The 27,071-nt window shown below is 43.7% G+C and overlaps 2 protein-coding genes and 1 long non-coding RNA gene across 4 annotated transcripts in view; 1 reads left to right on the top strand and 2 right to left on the bottom strand.

Annotated features, from left to right (window-relative positions):
* Positions 1-7,617, top strand: part of TTC28 (tetratricopeptide repeat domain 28) — a gene marked incomplete at both ends in the record, with an annotated part of 616,677 nt that extends 609,060 nt beyond the window's left edge. The window contains 4 exons of one of the 2 annotated variants that reach the window (XM_079717072.1): positions 811-834; positions 1,414-1,543; positions 4,666-4,773; positions 5,990-7,617. In XM_079717072.1, the coding sequence (XP_079573198.1) occupies positions 811-834; positions 1,414-1,543; positions 4,666-4,773; positions 5,990-7,617 (1,890 nt within the window). The remainder of the gene's footprint in view (positions 1-810; positions 835-1,413; positions 1,544-4,665; positions 4,774-5,989) is intronic. The other variant, XM_079717073.1, reaches the window with a different exon arrangement.
* LOC307061772 (uncharacterized protein) lies at positions 59-11,763 on the bottom strand. The gene is made up of 4 exons (XM_079717074.1): positions 11,664-11,763; positions 10,920-11,043; positions 7,887-7,957; positions 59-811 (listed from the first exon to the last, which is right to left on the bottom strand). The coding sequence occupies exons 1-4, from the start codon at positions 11,720-11,722 to the stop codon at positions 754-756; spliced, it is 312 nt and encodes a 103-aa protein (XP_079573200.1). The 5' UTR covers positions 11,723-11,763; the 3' UTR covers positions 59-753.
* A 4,433-nt stretch (positions 11,764-16,196) lies between these two features.
* LOC307061782 overlaps positions 16,197-27,071 on the bottom strand; it is a 45,894-nt gene continuing 35,019 nt past the window's right edge. The window contains exon 2 of the long non-coding RNA XR_013811201.1: positions 16,197-16,587. This is a non-coding gene — a long non-coding RNA (uncharacterized lncRNA). The remainder of the gene's footprint in view (positions 16,588-27,071) is intronic.

Raw genomic sequence — 27,071 nt, 5'->3', positions numbered from 1 at the left:
GAGCAATCTTCTCCAGTCACCTTAGAATGTAATAATTTGAAAAATACATGTTATTAGATATCAGCAGATTTCATTTTAGCAGAGCTGTTTCTATGTGGAAATAAAGCTGCTCCATCTAGGGTTAACCTCTGCAAATCTGATTGGTTCCTGGAGCCTCCCCCTACCTGGGGTGGTTTCCAGCTTGGATTTGGAACGTAGCTCACTGATCTGGCCCCTTCACTAAGTTTCTGCTCATTTTGTAGAAAGTGTGTTAGACCTGCTTGTCGAATAGAATCAGCAAGACACTTAAACATCCTGAACCCAGGAGGGCTACAAGCCTATGCTCTACAAAAAGAGAAAGCTAGAGTTACATTTACAGGGCCAGGCTAAGCATCCAAACAGCCAATAGCTTAATTTCTAGCTCTTGGTGGCAGCACAGGGACCTCCACAGGGAAGCGTCCTGGGCTGCCCCCAGTGGCTGGGGGATGGTAGGCATTTCCGAGTCACTCTGGAACCAGAGTGGACTTTGCTCTACAGAGTGGCCTATCCGTGCCCACTGTGCCCCTCCCCCTCTCCTGGCGAGGAAGGGCAGGGCCTGGCCGACCCTGGCCCCACCCCCACCCCCACCACGTCTGGCCTGGGCGTGGCTGTGCGTTCTCCTGTGTGTCCCTGCTGACTCTCACTCCTCTCCCCTCCGGGTCAGAGCCGCGGGCCCGGTGTGGTGCTTCCTACAGCAGTGATCAGCTTGTGTTGCGTAACTACCTGTGCTTAAGTCTAAATTCTCTTCTTTCTCTCTTTTTCTTTCTTCTTCTTATAATCTGCTGGCCGAAGGCTGTTAAAAATATGGTTGGAATGGTGAGTACCACTCTGAGTAGCACTGTTGTCAGGTGAGCCCCTCAACCCGCCCACCCCGAGGTTCCCCTGGCACTGCTGTCTCGCCAACACGCGCTCAGGCTGGGGGGGCAGTGCCGCTGGCTCAGGTGGTCTGCCCCGTCTCCGCTCTGGCTCCCCTTTCCTGCTCCACCCTTCTTGTGCTCTTGATTTGACCTTTCAAGTTCCCTCAGAAGAGCAGGGGCAGGAGCAACACACTGTGAACCCACACGAGGCCCCGGGTGGAGTTCACACATTCAGCAGGTTGTGTCGGGGAGACCCCACCCCTCCTCTAGGCCCCGAGTCCCCTCCTGCACTCATAGCCCCGTGGCCAGTGTGCGAGGGAAGAGGCTGGAAGCAGAAACCCTGCCTAGGGGCTGGCCCTGGAGCTCCCACAGAGAGGACAGCAGGACAGTAGGCATGGAGGCACTGTAAAGAGAATTTCAGGTGCTACCCACGTGTAAGGTCATTAGCGATGATAATGACAGGTGACACAAGACAAACTTGGGGACAAACCCCTGGGGGCCAGATGCAGCCGACGCTGCTGACGCTCTCCCCGCTCAGCTCCACCAGGTGCTGGTCCAGCTGCAGGCCGGCGAGAAGGAGCAGGACTTCGCATCAGCCCCCATTCAGGTCTCCATCAGCGTCCAGTTGTGGCGGCTCCCGGGATGTCACGAATTCCTGGCAGCTCTAGGTAGGATGGAGCATCCTTGACTTCATTGGCTTCTTTCATTCTATTTTTTAAAAACCTATTTTTCTAATTTCTATTGGGTAAAGTTGATAGACTCTTAGGGGGTCTTAGTGTTTTCTTAGTTTATTACTTAAAAATAGCTAATGCAAAGGCTCTAGTGCTTTAGCACAATTTCCAAATGGCCTTCCAGCTTTGTCCCACTCTCCCTACATTATGATTTCCTCTCTCCCGTTTGTAGTCATTGCGTTAAGATGCATCTGTTAGATTCAGGTATTGTTGGGAGTCAGGCCATGATTAAAGAAAATAAAGTCAAGTCATAAAATAATGATTTCAATATTGGTCCCTATCACTGGCTACTGGAACTTGGCAGAAAAAAAATACAACTGAAACCACCTCTGATTGACCACGGGGACCTAGAACTGCTTATTCCAGGATCCCCTTTCAATCCAGAACACTCTTCCATTTTCAACATTGTAACCCAACTGAGGCAGCTCCCAAAAATATGGCTCCTTTCTTACCACAGGTGCGTTTGTTGACAAAACATCTTGAGAGGCTAAGCTGCTCTCCTCCCGCCCCACTTTAGTGCCTGTGTGACTTGCCGGAGAGCCATTCACTCCACACATTTTTTGTTTGTTTTTCAACACCTGTTCTACGTCAGGCAATGTTCTAGGCACTGGGGATGCAGCAGTGAGCAAAGGACAAAAAGCCCTGCCCTCTTACCAGAGTTTTCATGCTAGAGGGGGAGACTGACAGACATAGAAAGACCTAATCTAAGGGGAGCACCTCAGAAGGTGAGGAAGCACCATGACAGACAAAAGCATCGGGGTCACAGTGATGTGCTGGAGGGGTGGAGGCAGGGAGGCTGGCAGGCCCAGAGCCTGTGGGTGAAAGATCCAGGCCGAGGGAAGAGTGTCGGTGAGCTTGGGCAAGGTGCAGGGGACACGGGGTTAGATGAGACAGAGGATGGGGTAGATCCTGGGGCTGTGAGGCCAGTGGAAGGCCCTTGGTTTTTAACCTGATGGAGTGGGGCGTCTTTGGAGGTTGACATGGCCTGGATACACTGGTACAGGGACCAGCCATCAAACATGGCAGGGCAGAGATTCCGTTTTAAGGAACTTCTCTTCTGCTTGGGAGGCCTGGATATTCAGTATTGGGCCATCTTTGCTAGCCCATTTGTAGATGACCTTTCCCCGCCCAACTCAGCTTAGGGCAGGCTCCATTTGTTTTTGAAGGTAAAGGGGGAAAGCTACACAGCCCCGCAGGGGCTCCAAATCCCCTGTGAGTAGATGCTTTGATGTCCTTTATGATTTGTATTATTTGCTTGTTTTCTGTGGACTTAAAACATAGGCTTTTTGGTGTAAACATAGTAAATTTATATCTAAATAGGTAAGTCAGGAGCAGATGGAGCAAGGCTGAGAAAGATCAGGTCCACACCCAGGCTGGGTCTCATCTTTGTGACAGGCCGCAGGGTGAGGCAAGAACGAAGCCAAGGCCCTTCTGTATAAAGGAAAAGCTCTTGTCCTCAAGCAGGGCCTCAGCCCCGCTTTGAGCGTGGGTGTGACGGAGCCAGCCCTCCTCCCCTGTGGACAGGCTGTTTCTGATGCCCCTTTACCAGGTGTGTCACTGGCTCTCTCTGGTGTTGGGATCCTGGGTGACTTTCATTGATGCTCCTCTACGTCTCTGTATTTTGAAAATCCCAGTGATACTCAAGGGGTGAGTTGGGTGCACATACTTCTGATTTTTTAAGTCCTCTGACTGAGACTGGGGAGAAGTGCCCCCTCCAGCCCTTGGCACCATCCCACCCGTCACAGAGCTGTGGTTTACTTAGAGAACTCAGTTCTATTAGAGCAACCAGTTCAAGTTACTTTGATAGAGTTTTCTAACTAAAAATGTTACATTTATATTATTAGATATTCGTTTTCAAAGTGCTGAGGTCTCTGAGACCTTCCTGTTGTTTTCAGGGACTGTTTATTTTTGAGTTCAGAGAGGAAAATGTCCCATAGCAACCCGAATGCTGAGTGGCTACTCTACTGAATCTAATTCCCAAAGGAATGATAGTGTCAGAACCAATATCAGAGTTACAAGAATAAAAAAGGCAGAGACAGATTTCTCCTTTGGCGAATGCTCTCCGTCATCCATCAAGTATCATGGGTCCCTACTGTGGGAACACTGTGAGGTCAGAGGAGGGGAAGGGCCTGGGATCACAGGGCCTTGCCCCCTGGCTGCCAGCACCGAGCATCTGCACTGTTTCAGGCAGAGCTCAGTGATCCGCTGAGAAGGTGAGTGAAGACGTTCCATGCTGAGGCTCCCAGGCAGGCCCTAACTCCTTGCTCGGTGGCACTGTCTATGGACGCAGCACTGGCTGTGGTGTCTGTCTGGCTTCTTCCTCCTACATTCTTCCCGGGAGACGTGCTGGCTGCCTCTGTAATGGCCCCTGATGAGTCTAAGTGCTGTGGCAACAGCTCGTTAGGCAGCCTCCTGCTCAGGAGGCTCCTCCCCTTGGTCGTGCCAGCTCCGTGTCTCATTAGAACTGTTAGGCTCAGGAGCAGCCCCTTAGGCTCTGGCAGAGAGGAATGGAGTGCCTGCAGGGCAGTTCAGCCAATACAGCAGATTCTGCAGCATCAGAGAGAGCTCATCTCAGAGCCCTTGTGGCAGACACTGACCACGCGTGGAGACACTGTCCTTGCCCTTGAGAAGCTTCCACCTTCCCCTGCACTAGCTTTAAATATTGGACCTAATGCCGAATGGAGTGGCCACTGTCTGTCCTGGACAGTATTCTTTAAGTGGACTGTTCCTCTGCAAAAGAATGGAGACAAGTGTTAATGAGCCTCACTAATTCCCACCCTTCCCTCTGGAGAATGCAGTTCAGCGCTCTACAAAGGGACAGAGGTCCACACACAGCAAGGGGGAGAGCCACGCTGAGCAGGTGTGATGGTCGCAGAGCTGGCCCCCGTTGGTTCACGTGACTTGACGTTCACATGATTGACGTGCAGGTGGGGGGCCCAGGCGGGGCTTTCTGAGGGGTCTGCAGGGGCTCCCCTGGGACTGTACGAGGAGCCCTAATCCTTTTTAGGACATGCAATCTTCCCTAAGGAAGCAGGTGTTTATATTCTTTGTTTCTATAGGCTTTGATCTCTGTGAGGTTGGTCAGGAGGAAGTAATCCTGAAGACCGGGAAACAAGCCAATCGACGGACGATGCACTTTGCGCTCCAAGCCCTGCTCGCACTCTTCGGTAAGAGTTCCGTGTGGCGCCACCCCAAGTGGCCCCCAGGAGCCACGGGCATGACCCTGATTATCGTTTGGGAAGAGGAAGAATTAAGTGAACGAACCTTTTCTGTGTGATACGGAATATGGTCAAGGAAACAAACTCCCTGCTCTCGTGGAACTCAACTTACGATGAGCAACATGTAGTATGTGTTAGATGAGGTGCCACCATGTGCTCTGCAGAAAACGTGCAGATTAAGGGACTAAGGAAGTGAGGGTGGCATCGCAGCAGAGGAGATGAGGGAGCAGTGGTGCCCAGAGCCGGGCCTGCGAGGCACTTTTCAGACCCTGGGGCAAGCCTGCCTGCCTGCCTGCCATTCTCAAGAGGCCAAGTGAGGCTAAATGCTGGCTCGGATGGTGGCCAAGGCTTGAAGGCAACCAGCAGGGCCTGCTGATGAATGTGCTCAGAGAAAGAGGGCCAAAGGTGATATCTTGTTCTTTGGAACAGCTGCCAGAATGGGGCTGCCTTTGCTGAGATCTTGAAAGTGGCAGAAGGAATGGGATGGGTCTGAGTTCCCTCTTGGACACCTTCATAGGCAGCTGGTTAGACGAGTCCAGCGTGGAGACATAAATGTGCACATAGGTCTGAGGGGAAGAGGGCTGTGTCCTGTGGGCACTCCTGGGGTCAGAGGTCACAGAGATAAGGAGGGGCCCGGGAAGGATCAGTCCACGAGGGCCAGGTGTGATTGTGCAGAATACCAAATTTGGTGGCCACTGTTAACCTTTACACGCACTGGGGAGGACGAAAGCCTGACTGGAGTGGGTTAAGAGCAGCTGGGAGGAGAGGCCGTGCGGAGAGGAGGTTGCTGGGGTGTGGAGCGATGGGGCCGGAACTGGAAGGGATGGCGCGTGAGGGTTTAGGACAGGGGGCATCACAGATCGCCCCATTCAGAGCAGGAGGCTGCCATGGGGTCCCGTGAGATAGGGAGCAGAGTGGAGATGGGCACATGGTGGGGTCCGCAGCACACAGGGCTGTGGGCACTCTCGGGGTGTTTTTGTTCCCAATGTAAGCTTTACTTTTCCAACGGGTCTGTGTTTTTCAGGCTTATAAGATGAATTCAAGCTGTGTATAAGTAACACTTGCATAATGCTTTGCTAGCTTCTATGCATATAAGGATGCTTGTGAAAGAAAAATAACCATACAGAATTCTAACTGTCCTCTGGGCACCTATGTTTTGTCTTAGATTCCACTGAGCTGCCCAAGCGCCTCAGCCTTGACAGCTCGTCTTCCCTGGAGTCTCTGGCCTCAGCCCAGTCTGTCTCCAATGCTCTGCCCTTGGCCTACCAGCACCCTCCTTTCTCTCCCACCAGTGCAGAGAGCATAGCCTCAGATGCCATCTCTGTGTACAGTCTGAGCTCCATCGCCTCCTCCATGAGCTTTGTGTCCAAGCCTGAGGGTGGGTCAGAGGGCGGAGGTCCTCGAGGAAGGCAGGACTACGACCGGTCCAAGAACGCCTTCCCACAGCGATGCACCCTGCCTCGGAGCCAGCTGTCCCCCCCGACCCGCCCTGCAGACAGCAAAGATGAAGAAGAATACGAAGGGTTTTCCATCATCAGCACTGAGCCTTTGGCAGCCTACCAAGAAAACAGAAAGACTCGCTTCTCACCAGATCACAAACAGTCCCGCGTCGGGACAGCTGGCGGTGTGAAAGTCTCGGTAAGCTCCAAGGGGAGCATAAGCACTCCAAACTCTCCAGTTAAAATGACTCTGATTCCCAGCCCAAACTCACCCTTCCAGAAGGTTGGAAAACTAGCAAGTTCAGATACGGGAGAATCAGACCAGTCTAGCACAGAAACAGATAGTACTGTGAAATCCCAAGAAGAAAGCAACCCAAAGCTTGATCCACAAGAGTTGGCCCAGAAGATTCTAGAGGAGACACAAAGCCATCTCATTGCGGTGGAACGTCTTCAGAGGGGCGGTGGTCAAGGTAAGGGCACTAATCCTGAGGATGGCATTTCCGTGCCCAACAGCGCTGCTGTCTTCAGAGCGTCAGAAACAAGTGCATTCAGCAGGCCTGCCCTCTCCCACCAGAAGAGCCAGCCGTCGCCAGTTACTATCAAACCAAAGCCCCCAGCCAGAAGCTCTTCCCTACCCAAGGTGAGTTCAGGATACAGCAGCCCCACCGCCTCAGAGGCGTCCATCAAAGACAGCCCAAGCCAGAACAGTGGCCGGCCGTCGCCCGGCTCTGACTCCCAGACCTCCCTGACCGACCAGCCTCTCTTTAAGCTGAAGTATCCCAGCTCTCCTTACAGTGCTCACATTTCTAAATCACCAAGGAACATGTCCCCGAGCTCAGGCCACCAGTCTCCTGCTGGAAGTGCACCGTCCCCAGCTCTCTCCTATTCCTCAGCTGGCTCCGCTCGCTCAAGTCCAGCCGACGCTCCTGACATAGACAAGCTGAAGATGGCAGCCATCGACGAGAAGGTGCAGGCTGTACACAACCTGAAGATGTTTTGGCAAAGCACGCCCCAGCATTCCACGGGACCAATGAAAATATTCCGGGGGACCCCTGGAACGATGACTTCCAAGAGAGATGTCCTCAGTCTATTAAACTTGTCACCTCGGCACAACAAGAAGGAGGAAGGAGCAGACAAGCTGGAACTTAAAGAGCTGTCTTTGCAGCAATGTGGAGAAACGCCCCCAAAAGCCCCTCCCAACGGACACTGGCATACGGAGACCACCTCGCTGAGCACGCTGCCGCTGCCTGCCAGCCCTCCTGCCGCAGTGCCCACACGCCCTTTGAGACTTCCTTCTGGAAACGGCTACAAGTTTCTGTCCCCAGGAAGATTTTTTCCTTCCTCTAAATGCTAAAACATCTTTTACACCCACCAACACCGGCTTGGAGCACAGCGGCCACAGCCCAGCTCTCTGCACTCACTTGGCCTGCTCCTGAATGTGGCCGCCCCAGCATGGGTGTGCTCTCGGGGCGCGGGCGCCGCCACTCCCAGACGCCACACACACACACACACTGGTAGCCCCTCTGGGACTCTGGGCCAGATTCACCAAAAGCCAGGACTTCTGTGGGATTGGTACAGGAGGCTCATGGAATTTTCTACACATGTCACCAAATGTTTGTTTACCTTGGAACTCCCTGCTTCTCATCTTTGATGTGATTCTTCAACAGGATTTTTGTACAAAAATGGTCATGGTTCTGGGGTGGGGAGAGAAAGGGAGCACATATTTTGCTAAGAGGTATATATGCAGTACCTTTTATACATAGAAATACAAACAGAGCTTTTTTAAGGCCTTCAGGTGCTGGTTGGGGGTAGGGTATATAAAAATCTAAGTTGAGTTCTACATGAAAGTGTTATAGTAGCCAAAAAACAGGATACTGGTTTTAAAAATGCCAATGATTTATAATTAAATTGTAGCAGTTTTGGTCTCATGATATTGTAACATCAGAGTAACAAGGCAATAATTCACTTCCTGAACTCTGCTCTTTGAGGGCTACAAATGTCCCTGGGGCCCCACTGTCAACCAAACTTGAATTTTCTTAAAAAAATTTATGTAACTCTTATCCAGGCATTTTAGAACTATGCAATTGTGATTTAAAAATGCAACTTTGTGCTTTTAAAACATTACTGACCTTTTTTGTACGTGGATAAACAACTTGGTTTTATTATCAATAGTACTTCGCATTTATAGCTATTATTTTTAAAAGCTCAAAAAGTTTTTTAAAATGTCAAATTTTGAATAGTCATCAATAAGCAATTATCAAGTTTGGAGGGGGGAGTTTGAAATTATTCAGTTTCCTTATAAGCAAAAAAAAAAAAAAAAACCCAAAAAACAAACAAACAAAAAAAACAAAAGAAAAATCCCATGGCTAACCAGATTTAACCAGAATCTAGCCTTCCAGCTCTTATTCCCTTTATTACCTGCTTAATTTTATTATCTTTTCCCAACCCAGGCTTCTAAAACCCCTTCTGTCTAAATCTGTCACCAGGTTCCCACAATCCCAGTACCTCACATCTGTGAGGTGCATTTGGACCCTCATCTTAGTGTGACCAGTGCCCCTTGCTCCTGTGGTCCGAAGGACAAATCCCCTCCCCGCCACAGAAGACTTTAATGTCCACAGCCTCAGAAGCAGGGAGCCTTCTGCTGGGATATACATCTGAATTATTGCTGAACAGGGAAAGAGAGATTCCTAAAAGTGTTGTCATAGGGGGAAAAAAAAAAAAAAAAGAGGGACTTTTCCTATAGCTATGACAGTTCACTGATACTGTTGCCAGCTGGGACAAGACAAAAGAACAGTCTAGGTAGGGGTAACCATTAACATATTTAAATAAAGAAAAGAAGTGCTGAAAATCATGTTAGTCCTAAGTTTAGTTGGAGAATTTACATAAGCCTCTTTTAGGTAATTCTAAAATTGAAATCCTACCATCCTCACTTTGAGGGTCCATCATACAACGGTGGGCAGCCTCTTGTCCCAGGACACGAGCCACCAGGGAGTGGACAGGAGGGGCCTGGCAGGAGGGACACTAACATCAAGACCTCCAGGGAGAGTTTTTAACCCTGGATAGGATCTCACTTTATAAACATACAGTGACCAGTTAGTTGCCCTGTTCCTCACTGTACTCTGAAAAGAGGAAGAGATAATATTTATTCAATTTGTCTTACTCTCCTGAGCTATGTCATAGAAGCTTTTTGTGTTTAACCCAACAGCCATGTTGACAAAAGCAAAAGAATGTCACATTCTAACCCTGATTCCAACACTGGAAGAGAAATACTTTATAAAGAAGCAAGCAACTATGAGGTTGTCTTTATGTCTTTTATAAATGGTAATAAAAGTACCAGTGTAGCAAATGAAAGCCAAGTTTATAGCACTGTGCATTTAGATAGCAAAATCAGGTCCTCAACAACAAGAAATAAACCTCAAAGTAAATTTCTGAATCCACATATAGATAGTTGGGCTATTCCTTTCTCAGCAACTCTCAGCCTCTTTCCCAAGTGCCAAGTAGCCCTGGAGGAAAGGCCGGGTCTCTGCTCCATCCCTGAGGACGAGGGCATAACCCCGTAGGCCACCCTCTAGCGCACATCCTCCACCACCCAGACGGCCTCCCCGTGGTTACCAAGCCAGCGAGGAGGACTCGTGGACCCTAACCTGGTTTTAGTCCTAAATACATTTGTTGTTGTAGGTTTCATGTTGAAAAGCCAAATGGAATATATGATTTATTTTTGGTCCTAGATATAAGTTTCAAGGAAGAAAAGCAAAGGTGATGAAATAACAGGACCAATCTAAAAATCACTGTAGAGTCGCCGCTTCTTTATGTTTACTGTCAGTCTTGGTGTTTTCTATACAAGTGAAATGGATGTAAAATCAAGGTGAAATTTTCAGGCTACCTTGAAAACAGTATGCACTTAAAAATTATGTGAGATTGTATAATTTGCAAATTCTTTGTACAGATCAGAGGTTGGCAAATGATGACCCACAGGCTAAATCTGGTCAGAGGCCCGGATTTTTACAGCCATGAGCTAGGAATAGATTTTACATTTCAAAATATTTATATAAATAAGTACCTACATAATATTTTTGATTTTACCTCTTGGTCCACAAAAACTAAAATATCTAGGCTTTTAAGAAAAAGTTTGCTGACTCCTGGTATAGATGACAGAAAACACAATTAGCATAATGTTTTGTTTCTACAATCTAGGGAAAGTGAGTGTCAGGCTGTGGATAAAACTGATAGGAATGCGTGGGAACCTGAGCCATGTGGATGGAAGCGAATGACCCCTGCATAGTCCTCGGCTCTTTGCCCCACTTGGAAGGAGTCGATGGGTGTGGGTGGAATTTACAACACTACTTTTCCTCACGGTATGCAGACAGCACTGGGGATTTTACTTCTTTTTCAGCAGGAAACTGGCACCCCTGCCCCTACTCTACTCCGTCAGATGCAAATACACCAAATACAAGCGCAATAAAATCTCCCTCTCCTAGAAACCCTGGTGTGACCACAGAGCAAGGTAGTCGAATCTGTCTTACTTCTCACCAGTGAGCCACACAACTACTTCAGTGATCTTTAACTAAGTCAATATACCAAGACAAAATTAGCTACTCAAGCTTACATTCTGCTGCATTTTGGTATTGGTGTGTAGTAAAATGAAGAAGTTCTCACCTCCATCCACTCGAAACGGTCCCTGGTCCACGTGCTGCTGCACACGCTGTCCTCGCTGTGCTTGTCTGTCCCGGTGAATCCCGGTAGGCGGTCACCTCGGCAAGTCCCCAGCTCAGTGCCTGTCCTGCCACCACCCCCACCACAAGAAGAACAGTCACTTCGTTAGTTTCAGTTCAGGCTGGAAAAAATGCCACACAATAATTTGGTTTGCATTTAGTAAGTAGGCAGAATGTGAAAAATGTATACTTTTCATCACATATTTTGTTGTTTTACCTAAAAGAACTGTACATGTGCTTTGTGAACTGGGCCCTTGTCTGTGCCAGACCCCTTTGTCAAAGATGTTCCATGTAAGGACACACGTGGTCACATCTCCCCTCCTCAGACGCCTTCCCCACTTGGCACTCATGCCCCTTGTATGCAGTGTTAGCCATCTTTGGCCTATGTGGACTTTTTTTTGTAAATTACAGTTTTCCAGATGGCATTAAACTTTTTATATTATGAAATTTACCATGTAAAAAGAACTTCATATTTTTATTGAGATTGCTAAGGCACTTGGCCTTCCTTTGTGATTTCAGTGTCTATTAAAGCATGAGTTCCTTTGGTTTTAAGTACTGTATCTGAATCACTTTCTATGCATTTTCCACACTTCCTAGGTTTCTTTGCAGTACACAAAGTGGTCATGTGTCATTAATGAGTATGTATTTCTGTCCGGAGTTTATCCTTATAGACACACTGTAGCCTCACGTTTGCCAGGAGCACAGCCAGAGAAAGCCCATAGCAGAGCGGACCTGCACGCAGCTCATCTGGCCCCGAGGCCTGGGTACCGGTCGGTGGCAGTGGTTTAGATGGCTAAATGCTTCTGATCTTCTGTGTTGCAGGACAGAAAATTCTATGGTTGTAGACAAACAGAGTTCAGTACCACTAGATCCCTGTATCTAAAAGAAACTTCCAAGGGAAGTACAGCTGACCCTCAAACAACACAGGTTTTAAGTGCGCGGGTCCACGCAGATGTGGATTTTTTTCAGTAGTAAATACTACAATATTAAACGATCCACAGTTGGCTGAATGTGCAGATGTGGAGCCACGGATATGGAGGAGCCGTGAGGAACCACATATAAAAAGCGCGGACTACGTGTTATACGCAGATTTTTACTGTGCAAAGGTTTGGTGCCCCAGCCCAGACGTTGTTCAAAGGACAACTGTATTTCAGAAAGGAAAAAAATCCTACCTGTGAAAGTCTGAGATGCATGAAGAAATAATGAACACAGAATTAGGTGAATGTGAAAAAAAATCAAAACAAGTATTGATTATACAAAAAGAGTAATGTCTCATTTGGGTAGCAATAAAAAATTAAAATAAGGAAGTTAAAGTGTTATTTGGGAAGAGAAAAGTAGATTTTTAGAGACAGTATGTTAAGTATGCATAACCACACACAAAAAATAGAAACAGAGGATTATACCAAACTAATTAGCGGAGGAGAAATAAATTTTAAAAAACTTAGTTGACTTAAAAGAAAAAAGAGGGAACAACAAAAACCATTTTAAAAGGAGAAAAGAAAGATGAAATAAATTTTAAAAGTCAGTGATAACCAATAATCATTAAAAATGTAAGTGAACTAAACTTAATTGAAAAGGAGGCTGACAGATGATGGCAACATGCCCCATGTTCTTTAAAAAAAAAATGCTGTTTGGAAAGAAAAAACCCAACTACCAAAGCACAAGGGCCCCAAATAACTGACAGTAAAGAATCAGTAAAATAGATGCTAAAGTAAAAGGCACTAATAAAAACAAAGAAGATCCATTTTCTAATGTTAAAAAAAACTTAGTAGAAAGGCAGAATTCTAAATTTGTATGCAGCTAACATTATAGCCTCAAAATTCATAAAGTAAAAATTGGCAGAACTACAAGTTTGGAAAACTACACTACTATAACGGGAGATATTACCCTTTACTCTCAGTACCTGATGGGTTAATTAGACAAATATTTAGAAAGTATATACGGTGGGTTTAAACAATCAGCAAACAGGCCTATGACTTGGGAGTGAACCTAGTTTCTGATAGTGAATCAACATTTTTCATAAGCACACACAAAATATTTCATGAAAAATAGACCATGTTCTGGCCTCTAGCAATCAATATCATTGCCACCAACCTAATGAGAGTACAATTCAGTTAGGCATCAATAACAAGAAGATAATCGAAAAGTTGCCAACCACTTAGATATTTTAAAATGCACTAAATAACATATGAACCATAGAGGAATTCATAATAGAAATGAGAAAATATTATGTATCTAAACAGATAGATGCCTCCAGTGCCACCTTGGGAGTTTCTGGGGTTTACTTTTACTAATGACAGAGATATTTCTTATTTGTTCTACTCAAGACCAGAAGTTTGCACAATAGACTACAAACAATCTCATTTTCACCTGATAAAGTAAAATATATATACTTATTTTTATTTCTGGTTACATGCCACTTTCAGGAAATCTATAAATTATATAATAGCTTAAGAATAAAATTAACTTAAAATTTCATAAAAATTAGTGGGATGCAGTTAAAGTGGCATTTTACACTTGATCTTAGCCAAAAGGCCAAGAAGCGATTAAAGTGGCATTTTAAAGAAAAAAATTATAGCCCTAAATGTTTATTTTCAAGGTTAATTTTAAACATGTAACTGTTTAAGCCCCAACCAATGAGGAGGGATGCCGTCCTAAATAGCCAGTGATGTGGTACAAGTGCGTAAAGAATGATGCCACTGAGCTAGGTGACTGATCCAAGAAGTTAGCAAAGGAATAACAAGAGAAACCCAGAGAGAAGGGAAAATCCAGAGAGAAAAGAAGGGAGGGAATAACAAGAGTCAGAAATTAATTTTAAAAAAGATAGTACAGAAGATCAAGAAGGGTAAAGTCTGCCAAAAAGAAAAAATACACCAATTCCTGGGAAGGCTGACTGTGTGCATGCGTGCACACGTGTGTGTATTTGAGACAGAAAGAGCAAAGGATAAATGGTTACAGCTAAAGATGCAGCAAAAATTAATAAGAAAATACTATGAATACGTTTATGCCAATATATGTGAAAATGAAAAATAATACCTAGTATGTTTTAGGCATACATATGTAGTTGAGGAATCCCAAAATGCAGGGGACGATGGACCTCAGATGCAGGAGTGGTGCCACCTTTGTGGAGGGAAGCAATGGAACTAGAATCAGGAGTGATAAGCAAGTGACTTCAACTGCAAAGAACTGTAGCATACATCTCCTTGTTCACACATACAAACTATTTCATAAGGAATTTAAGAATGATTGAAAAATGTTATTAGCAACTATACAACAATAAATTAGATTATATAAACTTTTAGAAAAACTATTAAAAGCTCTGGTGCAAGAAGGAAAAGAAAACTTAAAAAAAACAGAGCCCATAAAATTAAAATGGTAATCCTAACTCCTTATCCTTTATCCAACTCTCCAAAAAATACAGGCCCAGATGGTTTTACATGTATTTCACCGAACTTTCAGGGACCAGCGATACTCTGTATTTTCAAATTGTTTAAGAAAATATAAAAATAAAAGATATTAAAATCACTCCATGATGGTATTCTTAATTCTAAGATCAATAGATAGTATAAGAAAAGGATAGGCCCATTTCATTTATGAATCTAGACATAAAAATCCAAAATAAAACACTGGCCATTAAATCCTTCTGTTTTTAAAACTAGGAAAACAGGTTGAAAGTGGATCTATCTATTGGTCACTGGTGCTTATCTTTGCTGATGAACATGCACATGGTATTCTTAAGGGCCAGAGCTCCAGCCCTAAGGAGCATCTATAAACACACTCATATAAGGAAAACCAATCAGCATGAAACTACAGAGCACATTACCACCCTGAGAACTGGAGTGCTGAATCCTACAGTTTACATTGTAATTAGACAAGAAGCAAATCTATTACACTCCTAGTATAAGAACAATGAAATATGTATGCAAATGTAAGGGAAATTCCAAGCAGTTCTATCATTTCTTAAGAAACAACGTAAGAACTGTACCCTGCTATTAATGTTAAAGTAGAAATTGACTTTAGTACAATAATCTATAGCGTAGGTCTAAGGACGCAAGGTTAACATAGCACCATGCAAAGATTCTTGAGCACAATCGTGTGGTGTTTATTACCTTAGGAAATATAATTTATGTTATCTGTTAATGTTCGAGAATTTGCATGTTCAGTTATGGAATACATGCTTTGTCAGATGCTTCCCTGAAGGAGAGACTGGCCCTTAGTGAAGATCCAGTTATGTGCTGGGGACCTTGACTGACAGCTAATATGAAAGACAGGTACTACCAAGACTGTTCTTAGCTACTGTGGTGCTTTTTTTTTTTTTTTTTTTTTTTTTTTTTTTTTTTTTTTTAGTGTTTATTTTTACTTGTTGACAGTTTGCTTTATTTATTTATTTATTTTTGGCTGTGTTGGGTCTTCGTTTCTGTGCGAGGGCTTTCTCTAGCTGTGGAGGGCGGGGGCCACTCTTCATCGCGGTGCGCGGGCCTCTCACTATCGCGGCCTCTCTTGTTGCGGAGCACAGGCTCCAGACACGCAGGCTCAGTAATTTTGGCTCACGGGCCCAGTTGCTCCGCGGCATGTGGGATCTTCCCAGACCGGGGCACGAACCCGTGTCCCCTGCATCAGCAGGCAGACTCTCAACCACTGCGCCACCAGGGAAGCCCTGTGGTGCTTTTTAATATTAGTATTCTAATGCTTTATTTATAGTTACTTTGTTTTGTTGTTTTTAACCTCAGGATGTCTGGACAAGGACCACAGCTTGGTACCTTTTTCAATTTAAAGCCTTTCTTCAACTTTCCCAATGAGTATGCATGCTTAACAGCCTCTAATACTAAATAATGTCAAACAGGGAACTGACAGTCTAATGCTGCATCCACTCCAGCAAATAAGGCCGAAACATCTGGATCCAAATACATTAAAGGGACATGTTGGCATTAAGGAAACATTTTGCCTCCCAAATGAATTTGCATCCAATCTCAAGATATTTATTAGATTTGTAGCAATTGTGTATTTGGGCTTAAGGGAACAATAGTGTTCTTAAATATATAAATATTCTCAATATATTTATATTAAATAAGAAGTTCTAAAATTCTAAAATAACTTTAAATCCCAATAGCAGGGCTCAAAGTCTGCCCTTTTAGTTAATTCGGACAGGTAAATGAGTTTGAATTCTGATCTGTCTGGCAGCATTCTGCCAAAAGTCTGCCTTTTTTTCCATATACAGAGCTTTCTTTTTTTTTTTTTAATAAATTTATTTTATTTATTTATCTCTGGCTGTGTTGGGTCTTCGTTGCTGTGCGCGGGCCTTCTCTGGTTGCGTCAAGCAGGGGCTACTCTTTGTCGCGGTGCGCGGGCTTCTCATTGCAGTGGCTTCTCTTGTTACAGAGCACAGGTTCTAGGGCGCAGGCTTCAGTAGTTGTGTCATGCGGGCTCAGTTGTGGCTTGTGGGCTGTAGAGCACAGACTCAGTAGTTGTGGCGCACGGGCTTAGTTGCTCCGCGGCATGTGGGATCTTCCGGGACCAGGGCTCAAACCCGTGTCCGCTGCACTGCCAGGCGGATTCTTAACCACTGCGCCACCAGGGAAGTCCCCAGAGCTTTCTGAAGTTGTAGCCATTTTCTTTTTGAACCAAAAATGCAAACATAAAATAAAATTGCAATGTAATTAAGAAAAAAGAGGCAGTTCTTACCTAACATCTCGAAAGTCATTCATTCTACAAATATTTGCTGAGGGTTTGTTGTGATAAATAGAATGTAGCCAATAAAAATTAAACAAGCAGAAAGTTAAAATAGGTGTTAAAAAGTCCATAAAACAAACTTTGTGCACTTCACTTAATTAGATTCTGTTCTCTCCTGTATTACAAATAGTCCAAACAGCTTGATGAATGAAAATGCCAATCACTGTGCCTCCCCACCCAGTGCCCCGGCTAAGAACTGCCTTGGCTCAGCCTGAGGGATGAGACAGCATATGGAGGCAGAGGTGTTCTATGTGGAAGGACTCTACTCTCCCGCTGCAGCTGATGAGTCCTGAGCAGGGCCACCAATCCTGTGGGAGGTCAGAACCTTAGGAAAAGCCCCTGCGACCAGATTCCTTTTCTCATGAATTCAGTCCAGGTCTAGATCAGGTCTCTGCAGCTGAAGCCAAAGCCAAAGGTAGGGATGTAAACTGAGGTCAGTGGCCAGCATGGCCATATGCAGGCCAGAGTTGCAAAGGTGCAAAAACTGAGTGAGAAGAGGAAGCCAGCAGTGGAGAAAGGAGAAAAGAGCAGATGCAAAGGCACCTTGAGGGAGACAAAGTCCCTGAAGTAGCTAAGTTCCAGGCTGCTCTCCACTTCAATGTTCAGTTACTTCCCACTTGGGTTAACTTAGATGGGACTTTTTTCCTTTCGATTTAATGGCCTGAGTTGTGGATGTTTGAACATATGGTATAAAAGGAGCAAGTCAGACGTAGAGCAGGAAAGAAGGCTGTAGAGGAGGCAAACTGAAGACGGAAACTACAGCAAAGGAATAAGAAACACATGTGAAATGGAAGAACACATAAGTCTAAGGCCATCCAGTGAGGGGCCTCTATGATCTTGGATGCTTGGATGTAAAAAAAAAAAAAAAAAAAAAAAAAAGAATCAATCAGAAGAGAAGCCCCACGTCCCTTCCTGTGGCTTACGCTCAGCCTGCCCTCCCATCACTGTAGGTGGAGAAACCTGGGCCCCTCTCCAGGGCCTACACCTCTACTTGCTAGACCCGCTCTTGGTTGCCCGCTGAAGGACAGACAGCATGTCAATAATCCTCCCTCTCTCTCCCGCACTGATTTTTCCTCTCAGGTAAATCATTCCTATCAGCATATTAACGTGCTGTGATCTCTCTCGTGTGGCCCCATATCCCCGTCCTGCAAACATGTCATTTCTCCGCTTCTTTCAGAACAAAGCGACTGCTCTATACTCAGTGTCACCACTTCCACTCTTCCTCTTCTCTCTTAAACCACCCCCTCAAATCACGCTTTTGTCCGCAACACAAGATCAGGAGCTACATCCAAAATGTTGCAAAATCTAGTGGTCTTAGTTCTCTGTAATGCAGTACAAACCACATAGCATCACATAGCATCACATATGAGGTAGACCTGAAATAAAAGTGTAATCTGCATTTAATTAAGCTTTTAAATATAGGTATGTAACTTTCAATTTACTGTAAATACAGAGATTGTTAGAATGGGTTATACAACACCATGAGTAAACAGTGAGGTAACTCCCAAGGTGGGGCCACCCCATCACTCCACACAGTGCTTCTGGATACAACTTTCTGCAATGATGAAGAGCTGGGCTGTCCAATCCAGCAGCCACTAGGCACATGTGGCTACTGAGCAGCCACAACACATTCAGTGTGACCAAGGATATGAATTTTTATTCTAATTTATTTGTACATATAGTGGTCTGGACTGGTCTCTTAAGCCAATAATATAGAGAAAAAGGAGGCTATGAACTCTTCAAGAATAAAGAATTTTAAGTAAGTGACATCACAACCAAATGTAAATACAATTGTATTTCTATATACTAGCAACAAACACTAGAAAACAAAATTAAAACCCATTCTGTTTACCATTAGGTCAATAAACATAAATTGATTAAAACACACTGATCTCTATAGTCAAGATGGTTACAGTTCATAATATGTAGACTACACCTCAATAAAGTTGATTAAAAAATACTTAGGGATAAATTTAACAAAGGGCAAGTAAGATTTCTATATTAAAAATGAGAAAACACTACTGACAAAAATTAAAGAAGCCGTAAGTTGAGACAGATGTTGATGAATGGAACACTGAATATTGTTAAGATGTCAATTCTCTCGAGACTTATCTATAGAGACAACACAATTGTAATGAAAATATTAACAGGAAAAAGTCTTAGCAGACTTTTTATTAGAAACTGACAAGTTAAATTTAAAATTTATTTGGAAATGCAAAGAATCTAGAAGAGTCAAAACAAACTTGAAAAAGAAGTTGCCTTCAAAATTTACTTTGAAGTTATGGTAAATAAGATTCTGTAGTTTTGGCATATAAACAAGTAGTAGACAGAGGAGAGTCCAGAAATATATATAGAGAGAAAAGGGCCCAAATGTAGATGACTAACTGATTTTCAATAAAGGGTGCCAAGGTGATTTAATAGGGGAAAGAACAGTATTTTCAACATATGGCATTAAAACTACATTTCATTTAGAAAAATAAAACCTCAATGACTACCTCAAACCATACTCAAAAAGTAATTCAGGGCCTCCCTGGTGGCGCAGTGGTTGAGAGTCCGCCTGCCGATGCAGGGGATACGGGTTCGTGCCCCGGTCCGGGAAGATCCCATATGCCGCGGAGCGGCTGGGCCCGTGAGCCATGGCCGCTGAGCCTGCGCGTCCGGAGCCTGTGCTCCGCAACGGGAGAGGCCACAACAGTGAGGGGCCCGCATACCGCAAAAAAAAAAAAGTAATTCAAAATGGATCATAAACCTAGACATAAAAGGTGAAGTTATTATAAAGTTTCACTCATAGGAAAATACCTCTTTGACCCTAAGTCAGGCAAAGATTTCTTACAACACAAAAAGCACCAACTACAAAAGAAAAATTAATTGTAATCTATCAAAATTAAAACCTTTTGCTCTTCATAAGATATCACTAAGAAAACAAAAAGGCAAGCACAGCCTAGAAGAAAATATTCATGATAATTTTTCATGGTAACTTTACCTGACAGAAGACCTGTATCTGGAATGAATATCTATATCACCGGCAACCAACAATAAAACATCAAACAATAAAGATGAAAGATTTGAACAGAAACTTCATGAAGGAAGATATACAAATGATCAATAAGCACATGAAAATGTGCTCAGAATCATTAGTCATCTGGGAATGCAAATTAAAATCACAATGAAAATAATATTTCCCACCTTTAGAATGGCTAGAGACTGACCACACCAAGTGTTGGTGCATATACAGAACCACTAGAACTCTCATACCTTGTTAGTAGGAGTGTAAAATGATACAACCATTTTGGAAAACTGTTCAGCAATTTCTCATAAAACTTAATATACAGCCACCCAATCCTATGTCTCAGTATTTGCCTGTGAGAAATGAAAACAGATGCCCACAAAGAGACTCATACAAGAATGTTCATAGTTGTTTTATTCATAGGAGCCCCCAAGTGGGGAAGCCCAAATGGCTGTCAGCAGGTGGCTGGATAAGGAACTGTGGTATCGTCATACAATGGACACTGTGCTACAGTAAGAATGAATGAAGGATACAGGCAGCAACGGGAGCCAACATCAGAAACAACAAGTTGAGCAAAAGACGTCAAACACAAAAGAATTCAGACTTTATGATTCCATTTATATAAAGTCCTAGAACAATCAAAATGAATTTATGGTGATAAAAATCAAGAGAAGCTGCCTCTGGGAAGAAAAGGGGATTTACGGGAAAGAAACATGATGAAACTTCCTAGGGTGATGGAACTGGTCCTATATCTTGACTGGAGTGTTGATTATGTGAGTGTATACATTTGTCAACTCATCGAATTGTACCCTTAAAATTTACATATTTTATTATGTGTAAATTACATAAAAGCTTCAGAAGGGTTTTTTGAAGAGGGGGTGGGTAGAAATAAGCTGATTCTAAATTTTATATGGAAATGCAAAGGAGCCAAGAATATCCAAGGGAGTCTAGAAAAAGAACAAAGATTGAGAAGTTCCACTGCCAGAAATTAAGCTCTATTATAAAGCTACAATAAAGACAGAATGGGATTGGTGCAAGGTTAGACAAACAGATGAGTCAAACACAATAGAAAGTCTAGAAACACACACACACCTGATTTATGACAAAGATGACACTACAGTACAGTGGAGAAAGAATAAATTTCAATAAATGGAGCTGGTTCGATTGGATATACATATTTTTAAAAATCAGTCTTGACCTCCACACACCATACACAAAAATCAAGTTTTGGTGGACTATACAAAACTAAAAGGCAGAAAATCTAGGGAAAATATTAAGAATAAAACACAAGACTTTACCTCCATAACCTTAAGGTAGGCAAATGTTTCTTACACAGGATATAAAAAGTTGATAGGGCTTCCCTGGTGGCACAGCGGTTGAGAATCTGCCTGCTAATGCAGGGGACACTGGTTCGAGCCCTGGTCTGGGAAGATCCCCCATGCCGCGGAGCAATTAGGCCCGTGAGCCACAACTACTGAGCCTGCGCATCTGGAGCCTGTGCTCCACAACAAGAGAGGCCGCGATAGTGAGAGGCCCGCGCACCGCGATGAAGAGTGGCCCCCGCTTGCCACACCTAGAGAAAGCCCTCGCACAGAAATGAAGACCCAACACAGCAAAAATAAATAAATTAATTAATAAACTCCTACCCCAAACATCTTCTTAAAAAAAAAAAAAAAAAGTACGTTGTAACATCACTGGCCTAAGGCCCAGTGATAAAGTTGTCTGAGCCTTGGCTCCCTATCCTACTGGGCCCAGGATTCTCTAGCCTCGCCAGCTTTCTTAAAAAAAAAAAAAGTTGATAAACTGGACTATCAACTATAGAACGAACAAATTGATGATGGTGTATCAGACAATGGAAAATTCTATGGCAACCATGTGTAACAGCATGAATATTTCAAATAGAAGGTTGAGCAAAATAAGCCAGACAGAATATATACCATATGTTTCCATTTATATAAAGTTCAAAAACTAGCAAAATGAATTGATGCTGTTAAAAGTTAGGATATTGTTTACTCTGTGGTGGAAGACTGGGACTTGCTTACCTGGATGGGTTCACTTGGTAAAAACCCATCATGCTGTACAAGTACAATCTGTGTTCTCTTCTGTGTGTTATACATCAATATCTATAAAGTTAAAAAACCACCAACCTAATTTTTCTCCCCAGTCTTCTTCCCTCTGAAGTCTTCCACATCTCAGTAGAATGGCAATTCTATCCAGCTGTTCAGGACAATACCAGGGAAGCCATGCTCACCTTCCTCCTTTCTCTCAAGCGCCTCATATAATCCATCGCAAACTTGTTGGCTCTCTCACCTCTGCCACCTGCTGACTGGCCCGTCAGGTCTCCTCCCTGGTCTCTCCTGCTCCCACCCTTCTTCCCTTCAGTTTGATCTCCATATGGCAGCCACAGCAACCATTTTATAACATACATCGGCTCACCTTACGTGTCTGCACCAAAGCCTTCAAAGCCAAAGCTCTTCTAATGCCCATGAAGCCCTCCATGATCTGACCCCACCACTGTGCTCCCTGCTCACTCCAGCCACAGAGGCCTTCTTGTTGCTGCTTGGACGTGCCAAACATGCTCATGCCTCAGGCCTTGACACATGCTGCTCTCTCTGATGTCCACACGGCTTCCTCACTGGCCCCGTTCAGCTTCCTGCTCGCTCACCCCTCAGAGGCCGTCCCTGTATTATTGTATTATTTTATTTGCAATCACGTTCTATCCCCATTACTCCAACTTTAGTTTTCTCCACAGTTCTTACTATCAAATATAATATATTAATAGTCTGTGTAAGATCCATTAAGATAGGTACTTTTTGTTTTGTTCACAACTACGTATACCGCCACCACGTAAATAGCACATATTTTTTTACTGAGTGTTTAATTACTAAATATAATGAAAGAGACAAAAGACCTTCACGTAGAAGGACATAAAGCTTTAAAGACAGTAAAAAGAAAGATGGATCATATTCATGGACAGGAAGCCCAAATATCATAAAGAGTCAATTATCCCAAAATTAGTCTGAAAATTAGGTATAAGTTCAATTAAAATCCTGAGCTTTTCATAACATTTAGCAAGATCATCTCAAAGTTCATATGGCAATGCAAAGGACTCAGAGAAATCCTGATAACGAAAGGGTGTGTGTGCGTGCAGCCAAGGGAGGATTGTTCTAGATGTAGTGAGTCTAACAAGAATCTAGGCCAGAACGCCTGCGGGCAATTCATACCCTCACGCCCCTTCTCCAATTCACAGGGCTGGATGTCCAGGAGCTACATTTCCCTGGGCCCTGCCAGCAGGTTTCTGGTTAGATTCCCAATGAAAGGCACTCATAAAACCTGATGGCAAAAGAGAAGCAGAAGAATATTTTTGCTCCTTTGTAAGGATGGGCAGATGCACAATAAACTTTAGCAGATGTGAGATTTTGCAGCATCTTTCAGGTGTTCTTTTGTAAATCACCAGTACTGGTGACAACTGATTATTTCCAGAGATTTTCTGTAGTTTCTGCACCTTCCTGACTCCCTGAAAGTTAGTGGCGAACCTGAGGTAGCAGTCAGTCACTTCCTGCACCTTCAGTCCTCCAGTCCCGCCACTGTTTCACTAAGCACCCAATTCTCCACACTAAGTCCGGTCTTGCTTGAATACTTAGAGTGGTTGTTCTCCTGAATGGACCCTGGCTGAATGAAAAGTTATGGTAAATAAGACAGAGTGGTAATGATTAGCACAGAAATAAATATCTAGACTAAACAAAGAGAAAGCTCAGAATTAGACTCATGCATATATTGAAACTCGGTATTTACAGAAGTGAAACTGCAGATCAGTTTCATGGATAGTTCATAGATCAACAGTAGCTTATAGATCAAAATATGAACTATTCATTAAAGATTGCTTGGACCCATTTCATAAGAAATACCTATTTCAAAAGAAAAAAAACCTGGATCCCTACTACTTACATACACAAAAACCAATTCCAGGTGAATTAAAGCCTTAAATGTGAAAAATAACTTTTTCATAAAAGCTTTATAGAAGAATATTATCATTTCGAAGAAAAGATTTCTTAAAATAAGACAGAAAAAACATAAACCATAAGGGAAATTAACTTCTATGCATCAAAAAGCATCTTAAGCTCTCTCCCTCCTCTTTTCCCTCACATTCAGAACAAAATCCTGGGGTGGTTCTGAGCAAGGTAGGTATCCACATAGGAGGAGCGTGGTGGCCCGGGGCGGGGGTGGGGGCGGGGCGGTGGGGGCGATAACAGTCTCATCAGGATGAGGAAGGCAGTGCAGGGTGTCAGAGCACAGGCTGGGGGAGGAGATGCCTGCGTGAAGGAGTGGTGGTGACGACAGCCCCATGTTGGGTGCTGGGGCCTGAGTGGGTGAAGGGAGCATCCACCCAGGTCAGTGGTAGCAGTGGGACTGATCAAATACACAAATATATTAAGGATAATGGGAGTCAGGTTTCTCACTGATGGAGGAGGAGTTACAAATATAGAAAACTAGAATGAACCCTACGTGGTGTTGGACTGGAACTGGAGGTACTGGTGTAAACTGTTTACAATTTGTTGATTCATCAATTGATAAATTATATAGATATATTCCCTAGCTCCAACTTGGGGGGGCCTGGCAGCAGCAACACCCCAGTAGGAATGAAAATACCAAACACTCAGATTGTGGCTTCTAAATACCATTCTTCATTGAAAGGAACCAGGGCTCTTTGGAAAATGCCTGATTCCAGGGCTGGAACATCTTGTGCATCTGAAAGTTAAAAAGCTCTCAAAAAATGTTTGGGACATGTCAAAAGCACACAGATGACAACTTGAATGGGCTCCCACTGGCCAAGTCAGGTTCAACTTGAATATCAAAATAAATAGTACTAGTAACAATGTATAATCCATTGAATAAAATAGGAAACCAAAAGTCCAAACTGATATAAATAAATGAATAAATTGAACATTTGATGAGACATGAGATAGTTTCCATCGTAGAATTTTTTTTTTTTTTTTAAAGATTTTCCACGTCACTCTGCATCATGCTCTCCTCTACCTTCTGGGATATATGACGTACACTTGTAAGTGCTGTTTTAATGTCCCTGTTTCTTTAATTCCACCACCTGTGCCATTTCTTGTCAGTTTTGAATGCATTTTCTCCTCATTAAGGGTCATATTTTCCTACTTTGCATCCCCTAATAATTGGTTCGATGCTGAAACATTTACATTGTTGGGTGCTGGATTTTTTTGGTGGGGGGGTGGTATTCCTTTAAAATGTTTTACACTTTGTTCTGGGACATGGTTAAGTTACTTGGAAACAGTTTGATCCTTTGGAGGTTGCTTTTGAGCTTCGTCAGGTTAGGACCAGAGCAGCCTGTAGTCCAAGGCTAATTCAAATTCAGTTCCACCACTGAGGTGATCACCTTCTGAGAACAATCCAATGCCATGTATTATGAGATTTCTCCATCCTGGCTGTTGGGAACATAAACTCCAGTAGTCCTCCCTTATCTGAGGGGGATACATTCCAAGACCCCCAGTGGATGCCTGAAACCAAGGAAAGTACCGTACCCTATATACACTATGTTTTTTCCTAGGTCTCCTGTCAATAATTTCTTCAAAGGTCAATAGGGCCATTACTAAGTAAAACAGAGGTTACCTGAACACAAGCACTGCAATACTGCGATAGTCGATCTAATAACCAAGAGGGCTACTAAGTGACTAATAGGCAGGTAGCATATACAGTGTGGATATGCCAAAGGGATGATTCACGTCCTGGGCAGGATGGAGTGAGATTCATCACGCTACTCAGAAGAGCAAGGCAATTTAAATCTTATTATTTCTAGAATTTCCACTTCATATTTTCAGACTACAGTTGACTGTGGGTAAATGAAACCACAGAAAGCAAATCTGCGGATAAGGGGGGACTACTGTATTCCCAACCCTGTGAGCTCCACAAACTGTCCTTTCTGTTCATTATGGTGGTTCTATCCCCAGCCTCACAGAGGTGCTGAAGACTCGAGGAGAATCGTTTGCAGGTCTCCAGAGCTCTCTCCCTGCTGCTCTCTGCTCTCTGATACTCTGTCCTGTAAATTCCAGCCATGTCGACCTCTCCAAATCCTCAGCCTCACTCACCGAGACCTTTGAGCTTATATAAGTTCCCCTTCCCTGTGATAAGGCCTGGAAACTCTCTCCGGGCACCAAGCTGAGGCAGTCATGGGGCTCACCTCATCTGAGAGATCAACATCCACATGGCCTAGGATCCAATGTCAAGAAACCACTGTTTCCCATGTTCTGTCAGATTTTTTGTTATTAAGCTGTAGTGGTAAGTCTGGATGCTGTTATTTCATCATGGCTTGAGGTGGATGTGGAGAACAGAATGTTTTATATTGTTTCAAAATACTTTTCCATAAAATATTTACCAATTACAAAGAGAAAAAGAATGACTTTACATAAAGAAGCTTAGCAGACATCATTTTAATGGAGTGAACAAAATAAACATCATCAGAAATGGGACAATTTGGAATCATGTGCCATTTTATAAAGGTCCTCATTGGATGTAGAGCATTACTTCTGTGATACTCCTGCCAAAGATGTACAGCCTGAATCTAATCATGAGGAAACATCAGAGAAACTCAAATTGAAAGACATTCTACAACTGGCTTGTGAACTGCATAAACATTTTAGAAAGTAACTTGATAACTATGAAAGGTATTTCTACTCTATGACTCAGCAATTGAACTCCTAAATACCTATTCCAGAGAAACTCATACATGTGTACAAGAATAGACCTATTGGAAGGTCCATCATGGTGTTATTATAGTAAAATGTTAAAAGCAACTTAAATACCCACCAAGAAGAAAATGATGAAGTAGAGCAATGAAAAAGAATGAACTAGGACTTCCCTGATGGCACAGTGGTTAAGAATCCGCCTGCCAATGCAGGGGACACAGGTTTGAGCCCTGGTCCGGGAAGATCCGACACGCTGCGGGGCAACAAGCCCGTGCGCCACAACTACTGAGCCTGCACTCTAGAGCCTGCAACCCACAACTACTGAGCCCGTGTGCCACAACTATTGAAGCCCACGCGCTAGAGCCCGTGCTCTCCAACAAGAGAAGCCACCTCAAGGAGCCTGCACAACGCAATGAAGAGTAGCCCCCACTCTCCACAACTACAGAAAAGCCCGCACAGCAACGGAGACCCAACGCAGCCAAAAATAAATAAATGAAATAAATAAATTATATATATATATATATATATATATATATATATATATAAATAAAGAAGGAACTAGGGCTACACACACCAACACAGATAAAACCCATCAACAATAATGAGTAAAATTAATCTATTACAGATATGCATGGGAATTATAACGGAG

Source organism: Hyperoodon ampullatus (genome assembly GCF_949752795.1).
Source record: "Hyperoodon ampullatus genome assembly, chromosome: 13".
Classification (NCBI taxonomy): Eukaryota; Metazoa; Chordata; class Mammalia; order Artiodactyla; family Ziphiidae; genus Hyperoodon; species Hyperoodon ampullatus.
Note: the sequence above shows the minus strand (reverse complement) of the source record. Positions and strands in the feature narration are given on the sequence as shown.